This window comes from Bos indicus x Bos taurus, chromosome 18 (genome assembly GCF_003369695.1).
Source record: "Bos indicus x Bos taurus breed Angus x Brahman F1 hybrid chromosome 18, Bos_hybrid_MaternalHap_v2.0, whole genome shotgun sequence".
NCBI classification, from domain to species: domain Eukaryota; kingdom Metazoa; phylum Chordata; class Mammalia; order Artiodactyla; family Bovidae; genus Bos; species Bos indicus x Bos taurus.
The window spans coordinates 14,687,949-14,702,699 of NC_040093.1; the positions used below are offsets into that span (position 1 = coordinate 14,687,949).

General features: G+C 53.6%; 1 protein-coding gene across 12 annotated transcripts in view; it reads right to left on the reverse strand.

Annotated features, from left to right (window-relative positions):
- POU2F2 (POU class 2 homeobox 2) overlaps positions 1-14,751 on the reverse strand; it is a 77,573-nt gene that overhangs the window by 6,689 nt on the left and 56,133 nt on the right. For 5 of the 12 annotated variants that reach the window (XM_027515670.1, XM_027515666.1, XM_027515668.1 and 2 more), the window contains exons 5-7: positions 11,885-12,001; positions 299-404; positions 115-206 (exon numbers count right to left, since the gene is read on the reverse strand). In XM_027515670.1, coding sequence (XP_027371471.1) covers positions 115-206; positions 299-404; positions 11,885-12,001 — 315 coding nt within the window. Of the gene's footprint in view, positions 1-114; positions 207-298; positions 405-11,356; positions 11,636-11,884; positions 12,068-14,751 lie in introns of all 12 variants that reach the window. The other 7 variants (XM_027515661.1, XM_027515659.1, XM_027515665.1 and 4 more) reach the window with 3 other exon arrangements.

The window sequence follows — 14,751 nt, forward strand, 5'->3', positions numbered from 1 at the left end:
CCGACCCCCATCTTGGCCCCTATGGCTGCGAGTGGGCCAAATGGGAAGCAGACCCTCACTCCTCCAACTTCACACCTTTCACCCACACCCTGAAGTACTCAGTAGACCGCTTACCTGTGTGGGCAGCCCTGCCCGGGGCTGGGAGGTCAGAAGAGCTCCCTGGGTTTGCTGAGGTAGCTGGAATAGATTTGGCGTCGGTAGCAGGCCTGAGGACACAAGAGGGACCACACGGGGTGAGGGGGGCAGCGGGAGTCATGTGGAGGCATCGGGGGAGGCCATCCAGGGTAGGGGGTCTTACCTGGCTGACTCTGCTGGGCCTGCGGCAGCAGGAACTGAGCAGGTGGCTGGAGGTGGTGGCCTGGCACAAGCACCAGCTGCTGGAGCTGGAGGAGCTGCTGGATGTCCTGGCAGGGAGGAGGGCGGACAGAAAGACAGCCTGAGTCCTGGCCCGGTTCCTCCCTCAGCATCCCCCAAACCCCAAGTGGTGCTCCACAGGGCAGGCTGGCACCATTCATCAAGGACAGAGCGCGGGTCGCTGGACACATCCCTGAGCTGAGGGCACCCGGGATGCCTGAGCATCCTACATGTGTCATCACAGGAGAGCTCACTATTTACCTTTTCTTTCTTGATAGGATATTTGCCTTGTCTTATATTCCCACAGAACAGATAGAATTGCTTAAAAATGTAAATCAGACCGAGTCTTCCTTCCTTTTAAAACACTCCCAGAGCATATGATATCATGTCTGGAATTAGCTTTAAAATACTCCAGCCCTTAGTGACCAGACTCTTGAGAGTCCCTTGGACTCCAAGGAGATCAAACCAATCAATTCTAAAGGAAATCAACCCTGAATATTCATTGGAAGGACTGGTGCTGAAGCTGAAGCTTTGGCCACCTGATGTGAAGAGTTGACTCATTAGAAAAGACCCTGATGCTGGGAAAGTGTGAAGGCACGAGGAGAAGGGGGGTCAACAGAGGATGAGATAGTTGGATTGGTTGGATGGCATCACCAACTCAGTAGACAGGAGTTTGAGCAAGCTCCAGGAGATAGAGAAGGACAGGGAAGCCTGGCGTGCTGCATGTAGTCCATGGAGTTGCAAAGAGCTGGACACAACCTAGCGACTGAACAAGTGGCTGATTAAATTGGCATAATCACTTAGGAAAACCCTTTGGCATTGTTATGAGTTGAATTGTGTCATTCCCCCCTTACCCCCTGAAAAAAAGATAGGTTGGAATCCTAACCTCCCCAGAACCCCAGAGGGTGATGTTATTTGGAAATAGAGTCTTTGCAGATGATCACGTTAATGTGAGGTCATTAGGGTGGGTACTGATCCAATATGACAGTATCCATATAATCTGGGGAAATTTGCAGACAGAGACAAACATGGATAGAGGGAAGATGACATGAAGAGATGCAGGGAGAAGGCGGTCATCTGCAAGCCAAGCAGAGAGGCCTGGAACAGATCCTTTTCTCCAGCCCTCAGGAGGAACCAACCTTGGCTATACCTGGATTTTTAAGTTCTATTTGCATGCGTGGCTCAGAGCATATAGAATCTGCCTGCAGTGCAGGAGACCCAGGTTCGATCCCTGGGTCAGGAAGATCCCCTGGAGAAGGGAATGGCACCCAACTCCAGTATTCTTGCCTGGAGAATCTGATGGACAGGGGAGCCTGACAGGCTACAGTCCATGGGATCGCAAAGAGTTGAACACAACTGAGCCACTAACACTTTCACAGACCAAAAGCGATCCTTAAGGGCTTCTAGAAGCCTGGCCATATTCAGTTTCTTGATCTGGGTGCCTGTTAAATGGGTGTACTCGGTTTGTGAGTCTCACTGAGCTGTATACTTACGATCCGTGTACTTTTCAGTAGTTTTCATTTTATATTTATTTATTATTGTTTTGGACACGCTATGTGGCTCATGGGATCTCAGTTCCCCAACCAGGGAACAAACCCAGGCTCAAGGAAGTGAAAGCCTGGAATCCTAGACACTGGGACACCAGAGAACTCCCTGTCCTCTTTTCCTTAAAAGGCCCGGTGGCTCAGCAGTAAAGAATCCGCCTGGAATGTAGGAGACCTGGATTCAATCCCTGGTTCAGGAAGATCTGCTGGAGAAGGAAATGGCAACCTACTCCAGTATTCTTGCCTGGGAAATCCCTGGGACAGAGGAACCTGGCGGACTACAGTCCATGGGCTCCCAAAGAGTTGGACATGACTGAGCAACTAAGCAACACCTCACCCTTAGGAGAGCCTGGAAAGCCCCCGTTAAGTGCCCACGGAATTGAATCCACAAAGTAAGGCCAGAAATAATCTTGTTAGTAGTACTGTTCTGATTTCGTATAACTCTCAGCTTATTGATTAAAATAAATAAATAAGAATAAGAATAAAAATATTTGCTAACTCCTATCTCTCTGGGAGTGTGACTCTCAGGAGAAATCCCCCTTTATCTCCAGAAGGCTGAAAAAGAGGTCTGCAGATTTCTTTCTGAATCAGCAGGGAGAGGGAAAAGATGGGGAAATGCATCGCAATTTGCGTGGGTCTCACAGTGAGGACTTGTATGAGAACCTTAACCAGTCCCCCACCCACCGTTACTTAGACCACAAACTGGGGGATCAGCTCTGATTTCTCCCTCCTTTATCCATCCAGTCTATCCGTAAGTCCTACCAAAAATTTTGTCGTATCTTTTTTTTGGCCGAGTGTCACAGCTTGCAGGTTCTTAATTCCCCGACCAGGGATGGAACTGATGACCCCTGCAATGGAAGCACAGAGTCCTAACCACTAGACTGCCAGCGAAGTCCCCTACCAAATTTTTTTCTACACACTTTTGTGCTTTGAACGCTTCAACATCTGCCAAAACCTACCCCCCTTCTCAGAATAAAAAAAATGTGCAACGTAAAATATATAGAACTTCAAAGCAAATCACTTATATTAAAATACAATCATCAAATATATTTTTGACTGTGATAAACATTAACCAATGGGCTTCTTTGTTAACCCATTAAATAGGAGCAAGCAACAAGTTGAATGATTACTGTAATTTCAAAACAAGGATTGAAAATTATATTTTAAAAGATCTGCAACAACTGTAATAGAATATAGAAATATCTGTGCATTCTATAGGTGACAAAGTCCAAGCCCTCCCAATACTACTGTGCTCCGCTGCCTTTATGCACACCGGAAGCATTTTCAGTGAGAGGATAGTGAAAACAGAGACATAAATTTTTTCCCAATCCAAGTTCATGGACTCTCACCCTTGAATTCCATCCACAGACCCCTGTTGGGATGGTCTGTGGAACCCAAGTTCTTGTTCTTAAATATTAATAGAGGGAATTCCCTGGCAATCTGGTGGTCAGATTTCTGCGCTTTCACTGCTGGGGCCTGGGTTCGATCCCTGGTCAGGACCGAAGAACTTGCAAGCTGCGTGGCAGCCAAAACAAACAAAAAAATAAAGCCTCCACAACTTTCCATCGGATTTATTTATTTTAGCTGTCACACAGCTTTTGGGATCTTCGTTCCCTGACCAGGGAGTTCACATGAGGCAACTAAAGATCCTGCCCGCTGCAATTAAGACCTGGCACAGCCAAAGAAATACATACATACATACATCAATATATGGGAAAAAAGAACGAGAGAGGAGATTCTGGGAAGAGCAGTGAGCTGCCGCAAGACCAAGGGTTAGCCAGTAGGGGGCGCCATTTCTCCACAACCTAGCGCCATCTGAACCGGCTCGCCATCTGAAGCCACTTAAGGACGTGTTAGAACCGAAACAGGCCGTGGAAAAGTTAGAGTAAGCGGAGGCATGTCTGCTGGACCCTCGCTGGGATATTAGTGGATCATCTGCTCTGTCCCTAACCTTCGAGAAAAACCAGAGGGCTAGTACAGCCTATCAAAGCTGAGAAGGAAAGGGCCACATTCTTGCTCATCGCTGTTATCTGATCACTCCCCTGCCCCAGAGCAGGGCAGTACAGGTGATACATGAATTTTCAGAGAATGCATAGGATAAATCTTAGGACTGATGGTGTCTGGGTGCCAACCAGCTAGGTTTTGCCACTGGTAGGATCTTGGCAGCAGACTGGGGGCAAGAAGATTGAGACAGGGCGGTTATATGACCTATGGGTGAACTGCAATGTAATCGCCCACTGGGCCGGTTCCACCTGGTGGGGAGGAGGCAGCCTTGAGAAGGAACTAGAGGCACCAGGCCGAGCCCAGCAGGTGCAGCGCCTCACTCCACCGCACAGGCCGACTTCCCTGCCCCCCAAGACTGGCCTCCACACACACCGACAGCCACCCCAAGGGGAAGGTGTCAGTGCGCACGTCTACACTGGCTTGCCCTCCCTGATAGGGCAAATTACGACCTGTTCTGGACACTGTGCTGCCAGGGCATGAAGAGCCTGAAGTGAGGTCCAGAGTGCAGAGGACAGGAAGGGACGGGGGCTGGGAACCGTGTGGAGTACACTGCAGTGACTGTGCGAAAGCCCAGCAGTGGAAGGGACCACTTGGGGGGCAGGAAGCATCCATCCTGGGGCCACCTGGGTGACAATGCACCCCCACCTGCTCAGAACAGTATGGAGGGAGTTCCCACAACGGGTGGGAAGGTCACCTGGGCGTGCAAGGGCCCTTTCATCTGAGAACCGTGGCGATTCGAGTCTTGGATGTTGTGCCTGCTTCCCCCTTTTTTAGGGTGGGGGCACATTTCACAGCTTGTGGGATGTTAGTTCTCCAGCCAGGGTTCAAACTCGGGGCCCTTGGCAGTGAGAGCACATAGTCCTAATCACTGGCGTGTGTCCATGCACAGCGGCTCAGTCATGTCCAACTCTGAGACCCCAAGGTTCCTCTGTCTATGGAATTTTCCTGGCAAGAATACTAGAGTGGGTTGCCATTTCCTTCTCCAGGGGATCTTCCCAACCCAGGGATCGAACCTGTATCTCCTACATTGGCAGGAAGATTCTTTTACCACTGAGCAACCAGGGAAGCCCCTTAACCACTGCACCACCAGCGAATTTCTGAGTGACTTGGGGGTAAGCCAGCTCTATCTCTGGACTGTACTGACTAGGGTAACAATACATGGTGTCCTGGAATACCTGGGCTCTGGAGCCAGCCAGACACCTGACTGTCCTTTACACACCTGAGACCACGGGCAGTTCTTTACCCTCTTTAAGCCTCAATTTCTTCAAATGACACCTCAGTAATTCTTATCTCATGGGGCTGTTAAAGAATTAAATGAGACAATGCCTGTAGAACATTTAACCTGATCCCTGATTCACTCAAGGGGTTCTCCTTAAACAGCAGTCATTTTTACTGAGTCATTTCTCTTGGAGCCTCAGGTTTTCACCTGTGTGTACATACATGCTAAGTCACTTCAGTCGTATCTGACTCTTTGAGACCCTATGGACTGTAGCCCACCAGGCTCCTCTGTCCACGGGATTCTTCAGGTAAGAATACTGGAGTGGGTTGCCATTTCCTTCTCCAGGGAATCTTTCTGACTCAGGGATCGAACTCGTGTCTCTTACATCTCCTGCACTGGCAGGTCGGTTCTTTACCACTAGCACCACCTGGATTGCTCTTTCATCTATAAAACAAGAGTAATAATGTCTAACTCTTCACTGGGTTGTTTTGAGGCCTGAGTAATATTATTATTCTCAAAGCATCTCGAAAACCAGAACATACTGCCCCAACACAAGCATTCGCTGGCACTGCACCCTCCCATCACCCGCCTCATGTCACCCCATGAGCTCTCGAGGGCAGGAGCCCCATGGGTCCATCCTCTTCCTGCAAACTGACAACTTTCAGCTCCTGCCCAGACCTTCCACCGAGTTTCAGCCTCCAATATCCATCTGCCTATTTGCTGTCTCTACTTTTGGGTGATTAACAGACTCTCTGAACCCTACCATGTCCAAAGTGAAACTCCTGGTTCCTCAGCCCCGCCCTCCAAAACACCCTGTTCCTCCCCTGCCTTCCCCAGCTCAGGAAACCACCTCGCCACCACCCAGTCGCTGAAGCCAGAGTCCCAGGAGTCACCCTTGACCTACAGGATCCATACAAAATAGCATGCTGGACCCCACCTCCACCCTCATCGCCTTCAGGGATGCCTACGAGGGCTTCCCACTCGGCTCCTTGCTTCTAGTCCATTCTACCCACAGCAGCTGGAAGGAGCTTTGTAAAGGGTCAGTTGGGGCACACTCCTAACCTGGTTAGCACCCCCCACTGCCTCCCATCATACCCAGCACAGCTTCCCAACTCCTTGATCTTGCCTACGAGACGCTGCAAAAGCCAGTCCTTCCGGCCTCTGCCACGGCTCCTCACCTCCCACCTGCCCCCCACTCACTCTGTTTCACACACTGCACCGTCCTCTGTGCCCTGAACAAGTCAGGGTGGTTTCTGCCTCAGGACCCTTGAACCTGCTGTTGCCCTTTCCCAAGCTCTCCCACTGCCTTCATGCCTGACTCAGTCAGGCCTTGACTGGTGAGAGAACAAAGGCCACCTTGTCAGTGAAACTTTTCCTGACTACCCATTGAAAGTGACTTCCTCCCGCAGTGTGGGGAAGAATGGATGCATGTGTATGTGCGGCTGAGTCCCTTCGCTGTCCACCTGAAACCATCACAACATTGTTAACCGGCCATACCCCGATACAAAATGCTTTTGGTGTTAAAATAAATAAGGGTTCGATCCCCAACCCAGCATGTTGTGCAGCGCTGCCTTAAAAAAAAAAGTGGCTTTCTCCCTCTAGGGCAGCACCCTGTTTCATTCTCTTCATCACACTTATGCTAAAACCGTCTTGTTTGGCTGGTTTGTTGACTCGTTTACTGTCTGTCTCTCCACTAGTACATAATAACGCCCTCAAGGGCAGCCCCCTCTGCCTTGTTCCCAGCTGTCCCCTCGGGGCCACGAATGAGAGCCTGGCACACACGAGGTGCTCAGTAAGTGTTAGTTGAATGAATAAATGACTATGATTCTTCCAGTCCCCTCCACTGGGGGAAGCTCTAAAGGTTGGGGTTGCAGGTGGACAGAGGTGGCTGTCTCTAGCACAAGATCTTCTATGTATACCCCCATCCCCCAGAGGCTGACCCTGCCACGTGGAGCAGCAACTGGGGCAGAACACCGTGGACAGAGCACCAGTCAACAGGGAGGAAAAACACCTACATGCCAGTTGCATATAATATCCCGTGCTGCTGTTAGTCACCAAGTTGTGTTGGACTCTTTGTGATCCTGTAGCCCGCCAGGCTTCTCTGTCCATGAGATTCTCCAGGCAACAATACTGGAGTGGGTTGCCATTCCCTTCTCCAGGAGCCCACCTTCCCAGGGGTCAGGAGACAATGACTCTTGGCAGTGGGTGTGTTTTATGCCGCTGGGCACGGTGGCTGCAAGGCTACAAGTGCTGGTATCCACTGTGCCCGTCCCAGAATGAAAAGGAAGACAGATCCCTGGGGCCAGGTCTGATGTTCTAGGCTGGGCCTTTTCAGTGGCCTGAGCCAAATACTCCCTCTTACTCTTTAACTGCCTAGAGCAGGGGCTGTGGCTGCACTGACACCTCCTCCCACCTCATCCTTTCTTCGTGCCCACCCACTGCCTCCCTAAGCCTGCCCTGCTCTCTCTCTTTGCATTTGCCATTCCCATGCCTGGAACGCCTTCTCCACTCATCCACCTGGCAAACTCCCGCCTGTCCCTCCTCGGTTTGGATGTCACTCTCTCCGGGAAGCCTGCCCTGACTCCCTCAGACACGCCGCTCTCCTTTTCCTCTGTCGCCACCACTCCCAGCAGGTTTCTCCCAGTCACCTTTCTTCACTAGGTCCTGCCTGCCTAAAGATCTTCTCGAGCTCTATTTGCTGAGGCTGTAAGATGGAATGGGGACATCCCCCCAACTCCCCGGGCTCTCCAGAGACAAAATGATGTTTGAGCAGTGAATATAAATGTTCAATCAATGCCTCTCCTACCCCAGACATTCTGAATGACTCCCCTGGAGAGATGTCTTCCCTACCCTTGATTGAAAAGCTGCAGCAAAACATCTCTCATTGATTCAGTAAATATCTGTGAAGCCACCTTGGTAGAAGGCACCGTGCCCAGTGCTGGCCGCACAGAGTGTAAAAATTAGAGGGAGTTCTGTGGTGGCCCTGTGGTTAGGACTCTGCTTTCACCGCCAAGCACTCGGGTTCAATGCCTGGTCAGGGAACTGAGATTCCACAACACATGCGGTGCAGCAAAAAAAAGAGTCAGTGATAAAATGGTATTATAATCACCTCTTCATCTGTTCAAGATAGGAAAATGCAAGGAAGGTTCCTGCCAAGCTGACCGACGTTACTCTTTGGAAGCTGGCATTACAGGGACAGAAGTTGGACTTTCTCTTTGTACTTTATGTACAATTTCAAAGTGATAGGACTATGAATGCTTTTGACTTTCTTGCCTGCATGTGTGCTAAGTCACTTCAGTTGTGTCCCACTCTGTGCGACCCTATGGACCGTAGCCCACAAGGCTCCTCTGTCCATGGGATTCTCCAGGCAAGAATACTGAAGTGGGTTGCCATGCCCTCCTCTATGGGGTCTTGACGACCCAGGGATTGAACCCGCATCTCTTAGGTCTCCTGCACTGGCAGGCGGGTTCTTTACCACTAGTGCCACCTGGGAAGCCCTCTAACTTTCTTAGAACTTCTCAAACATTTCTTGGTGGCTTATTGGTGTGTCTGTTTCCCTATGAGACTGGGAGCCCCTCCAGGGACAAGGCTCTGTGTGAGTCATGCCTGCTTCTTGCCAGGGCTCAACAGAGGGACATATCTGTGAAGTGAGGGAGGGACGGAGCTGAGCAGGCGCGAGAAGTTAAATAGACCCGGCATATACAAGACACAGGCTGGGAAGAGAGTCAAGCCAGGGCCAGGCCGGCAGTGACTGCAGCAGAGCAGTGAGCACTGGAGGACGTGGTGCCCACCGTGGCCTGAGCACAGGCAGCTTGTTTCCCTGGTCCTGGGCTGCCCGGGATAAACATTTATCTGCTGGGGAAGTGAGATCATGGGGTGACGGAACTCCCAGGAAACCACCTCAGCCTAGCTTGGCACTCGCAGGGGACAGATGAAGATCAGAGCTGGGGGAAGCTGGGGCAGGCAGAGCGAGAGGAGAGGGCTGGGCAGGAGGCGGCCTGGAGAGTCAGGGTGCGGGCAGGACAGTGGGCGGCAGAGGGTCAGCCTGCTGTTCCCGGGGTCTGTGGGGAGCCTGGAGGCGCTGGCTGAACAGGAGCGTCTGCTGCTCCTGGGGCTGATGGCCTGGTTGGGTCTGCACTGGGCTGCCCTGTCCCTCCACCCTCCCTGTAGTCTGTGTTCCTTCAACAGAGATTTTCGAGGGCCTATTTTCACACAGCCTCTGGTGATCAGAAAGCAGAAAATCAAACCAGCGAGAGAAAGAGAAGTCATGGAAGACTTCCTGGAGGCACAGACTCCTGGGCTGGGACTTAAAGGAAGAGGAGGAGCTGACCAGATAAAAACAGGGGGCTGACCTCCAGGTAGAAAAGAGGACAGAGATTGGAGGAGCCTAGTGAGGAGCCCTGAGCCTCAGCACTGCCTAGTGAAGAGAGGTGTGTGCTGCGAGGCAAATCGCAGGGGTCTCTGGTGGCCAGGGAGGGAGGGGTGCCAGAGAGGGGCAGAAGCCCCAGATCATGTGGTTACAGCTCTGGACTCCTCCTGGGCTGGCAATGCCCCTTGAGCTCACGGTATGACCTGAGGCAGGCGAAGTCACTTCACTCCCCTGGAGCCTCAGGCATGATGAGGGTCTCTGGATTCAGGTGGTCACGTTAGCATAGTGCCTGGTACCAAGGCCGCGTCCAACAGACTACATGGGCAACAGTGGCGAGCCAGGCATCCGGAGGCTCTGTTTGGGAAAGTCACTATAGAGCAACGAGGCCAGATTGCTCTGTGTTGCTGAGGAACCAGACCTCGTGGCAGGAAGCGCTAAGAAGGCAGAGATGCGCTCAGTGTTAAGCCCCAAATGAGAGTGCTGGCCAGCAGTGGAGCCGGTCCATCAGAAGCTAATGGCTGCCAAGGGAACAGCCTCGCAGGTGCTGGACAGCTCCTTGGTGCAGACAGCACAGGCCGCCAGGGGATTCCTAGGGAAGGGGCGGGGAAAGAGAAGGGTCCTAGGAACAGTCTCTGTGAGAAACTCAGGGCTGTGTGGAGTTCAACAGGGTCCCTTGTCCTAAGGCTTCCTAGGCCCTTCGCTGTCCTGCAACACCGGTCACAGACTCAAATGCTATATGGAAACCAGGTGAACAGCACAGATGGGTGACATGGGCAGGTGTGGAAGGAAGGGGTGCGCCGGAGAGAGCAGCCTGTCAGAAGAGGAGGCCTGCCCAGCTTCTGCTCAGCTCCTGTCAGGGATCCTTATGGGAAGTCTGTGGGCCACTGCCAATAGTTGAATTGGCCACTGCCATGGTTGGATTGTGTTCCCTAAAAAGATATGGTGGGAATTCTAACCCCTGGTGCCTGTAACTATGACCTGGTCTGGAAACGAGGTCTTTGCAGATATGATCAAGTTAAAACGAGGTCATTAGGGTGGGCCCTAATTCAATGACTGCTGTCCTTTTACAAGGAGGGGAAATGTGGAGACAGAGACCGATATGCACAGAGAAGATGGCCATGAGATGAGAGGGGCAGAGATTGGATTCATCCATCTATGAGAAAGCCAGTGATTTCCCACACTACCAGAAGCTGGAAGAAGCAAAGAGGGATTCCCCCGAGAGCCTTCACAGAGAGCCCAGCTCTGCTGACACCTTGATTTTGGACTTCTGGTCTAACATGATGCATTTTGGTTGTTTTAAGCCACCCCATTTGTGATACTTTGTTGTGGCAGGCCTAGAAGCTAATATGGCCCCTCATATGCATGATTCCAAGTAGACCGGAAGTCTGTAGAATGGGGAGACAGAGAACGTGGCATTTCCTGACCCACAGGTCATGGGCCTCTTTCTGAAAGAGGGTCTCACTGGATGAGCCAGGGGACATGATGTGGGGACACTGATTCTAATTCTCACTCTTTCATTCGGGGCCCACACACAGGTCCTGCCCACTGAGGTGACCCCCGGTTTCCTCTGCTCTAAACTGAGGATGACATGTCAGCCTCCCAGGTGGCTGGGCCCCCGCAGCGAGGTGCACAGAAATTGGGGAGTCAGGTGCTCCCTTCACCTGGAGGGTGTGCTCCCTCCGAGCCTCGCTCTAGCCCCCCAGTGATGGGTGGCGGCGTGTCCCAAGGCTTCCTAGGGTTGCCAGGGGACTGCCCGGCTGGTGGCTGGTGGTCAGAATGGTAAATGGTACCCCGGGACCAGCCAGCCTCCTGCACTGTCTCGGGTCCTCGGCTGGGGGAGTGTGCTCCCCCGGGGGCCGCCCTTACCTGTGCTGTGAGCTGGATGGGCTGGGACAGGGTAAGCTGTGGGGTCCCCGGGGGCTGGCTGGCAGACTGTGGTGGTGGCAGGTCGCCTCCCCCGGAGGAGGAGGAGGCTGGGGCCTGCGAGGTCGAGGAGGAGGCGGAGGAGGAGGAGGAGGAAGAAGAAGAGGAGGTGGAGGCGGCGGCGGCGGCGACGGCGCTGGACTGCTGCACGGCGGCGGCCAGGAGCTGGGCCTGCGCTTGCTGCAGGAGGAGCTGCTGCTGAGCCGGCATCAGCGCCGTGAGCTGCGGGGGGTGGGGGCGGGGCCGGAGCGGGGCCGCAGGAGGAGCGTGGGAGGAGCGGAGAAGGCAGAGATGGGTTAGTTAGCGCCTCGAGCCAAGCGGGTTACCGGGCAGAAGAGGCAGGCGCGGACAGAGTGGCCGTGGGACTGGAGGGGTACCCCAGGCCACCGTGGGTCCTGTAACAGACGGAAGGCGGCTGGCGTGTTCCCCCCCGCCCCTGCACCGTCCCCGTCCCTGTGCCCCGGTACTTACCCCGGCTAGCTGGCTGCCAGTCAACATGAGTTGGGCCTGGGGCAGGTGTGGCTGAGCCGGCTGCGGGGGCGGGGGTGCTGCTGGGGCTGAGTCGCCGCTGGGGTCTTCAGCCTTGATCTGGGGGGGAGAGAGGCAGGGTCCGGGACCCCAGAATGTTAAGTGGAGGCCAGAGAGAATGCCCACCTGCGAACCAAAGAGAGGGCACGTGTGTGGCTACGCCAGCCCCGCGCTCGCACGCGAAGGAGCAGACTGGGCGAAGGCAAGGTCTGCAGGGCCGGCTAGCCGCTCAGTTTAGCCTCAGTTTCCACATCGGTCAGAAAGGTTAACACACCCTCTGCACCCAAACTCCCGACACAAGAGGGTCGCCTTCGGAGAGTGCTTTTACCCTCTTGGGGGTCAGTTCCCCATGTGCCAAATGGGAAATGATGCCTGGGGGACCCGAGGATTCTGGGTACCACATCCCTCATCTGCTTCAGCCCAAAGTACATCTCTTGTCTGTCCAGTGGAACAACATTTTGTTGGAACAAAGGGTCTTAAGGTATTAAAGAAAAATCACCGCCTTAGAATATGGGTCATGAAGTCAAAGCCGAAGGAAACAGGCTGATGGCGCAAATGGGTGATTTGGGCAGGTGTGGACGGAGTGGGCTGGAAAAAGTGTGCCCGCCTGCCTGAAGGGGGCCTGACCAGCCCCCACTCTGCTCCCTGCCAGTAAAAATCTAAGGCAGAAACGCAGCAAGGTCAGCATAAGGTGTCCGCAGGCCAGATGTGGCTCAGGTCTTTTGTCAGCTTCCACCCAAGTCTGCTGAGCCCCTCCTCATCTCTCCGTGGAGTATACAGGTGCATCTGCATCCACCACGTACGACAGACCAGCTTACAGTGGTCCCTAGGTCCCTGCCTTCTTCCCCTCCTGAACAAAAAGCCAGACAATGGTGGGCTGGCCTGAGAGGTCTGTTGGTAAAAGACACATGGGGTGGGGGTGTGCGGCTTGATGGGTCCCACTCTCGGGCCCAGAGGGGAATGTTAAGCATCATCCTTCAGCCCACTATCCCAACATCTTGCAAAAGGAGGTCCATAGAGGGAAAACGACTTGAGCAAGGCAACACAGCAACTTGGCAGGAGCGAGCATGGCGTTTGCAACACAGACTGAGACTCACAGACAGAGGCCCGGGAAAGGGCGAATAACAGAGAGTGAGTGGCACGCCCCAGGGGGTGGGACCCAAGGGTCAGAAAGTCTGAGGGGTGTGGGGATGCAGTGTGAAACAGTGGGACTAGAGGTCAGGGCCATGGCCGCCCTCCTGGGGAAATCATGGGCCTTCTGGAAGTCTGGTCGTGTTCTGTTTTTCGATCTGATGCTGACAACACAGGTGTTCAATTTGTGAAAATCCAGAGTTGTATGCCAAGGATCTAAGTGTGTGTCATATTTTAATGAAAGGTTTTTAAAAAACTAACACTGTGTGTCATGGTGAGAGTCTGAGGCTTCTCGGGGCTCTTTCCTTCTCTCTGGGTCTTTTAAGAAAAGTCTTCATTAGGTGCAAGGATGTCTCTAATACCTTCCAACCCTGGCTCCCCTTCCCTTCTAAAAAATAGAGAACTGGTCTCAGGCTTAGACCCTACAACAGGCAAGAGTCTCTGGGTAATTTTAATAATCATTGTCTTTATTTCCATGGCAAGTGATTCTGGTTTTCCATTCATAAAATTTCCATTAAAAAAAAAGTTTTATTTTAGCTGTTGAGAAAGCAAGCCAGTTCATGAACTGATTATTGTTGAAGCTGAGTGACAGGTACCTGGAGGTTTGTTTTCGCTATGGTCTTCCTTCTACTTTTGTATCTGTTTCACATTTTCCATAATAAAATTTTTTTAAATTGAACCAATTTAACAAAATTGTGATGTAAATAATTATACAGGGTGGTGTGTGCATCTGTCTGACATCCTGATGGAAGCCCATGAAGGACTGCCCTGAGGGAAAGACTGACCCAGAAGAGAGGCGGTGGGATGGGGCAGCAAGGGCAGGGAGCGCAGACCAGACGTGGACAGAGGCCTGGTGGGGAAGGGAGCGGGACCTTTGCTCCCCTGGGCCCCACTGGTGTCCTAGGGGAGAAGCAGGGCTGCTGGGGGGCAGGACGGGCGGCAAAGATTTGGGGGCGGGGGTGGGGCTGGGGGCGGGGAGGGGGGCAATGGATGCTCTTGGCTCTGAGGGCAGAGGCCAGAGCCCAGCTTGAGATCAGAGTGAAGCTGGTCAGAGTCAGGGGCCTTCTCCTCGGGGTCATGTCCACGCACTCTGAACGGGACACCTGTCAAGGGGTCATCTAATCTGCCCGCCCCCACTCCCAGGCTGGAGAAGACTGAGGAGCCCAGAGTGGGAGGGTGACTTTCCCATGGTCTCAGAGCACCTCCTGGCCCCCTACCCCGGCCTCGGGCCACCACGGGTCAGGGTCAGGAGTCCTGCCCGGGCCCCCTCTGCCCCTGCGCCATCTTCAGGCCTCTGGATTGGCCAGCCACCCCCACCAGACTGGAGGGTGGAGACCCGGGCACCAGATACCCGCTGAAGCCCAGCTGTGCCCTGCAGCAGGGCCCGTCTGGATGTGCTCCATCTGGCCCCTTCCGGCCTGCCCGCTGTCCTCTCCTGCAGCATCCTCACTGGACCTGCCCGCCCCCACCTGCTCCCACTCCTGGCCTGGCCCCGAGTGTGTGCTTTGGGGGGGTGGGGGTGGGGCGGGCCCCTGTTCAGTCAGGGAAGTTGGGATGGGGGCGGGGCCCTCAGCTTCCTGTTGTTCATCGCACTGGGGCTCTGGGGGGGATTTCCCTGGCCACCCCCACCCCCCCAGGGAAGGGGAAGGAGCCCTGGTGAGTCACAGGCCTGGGGCGGG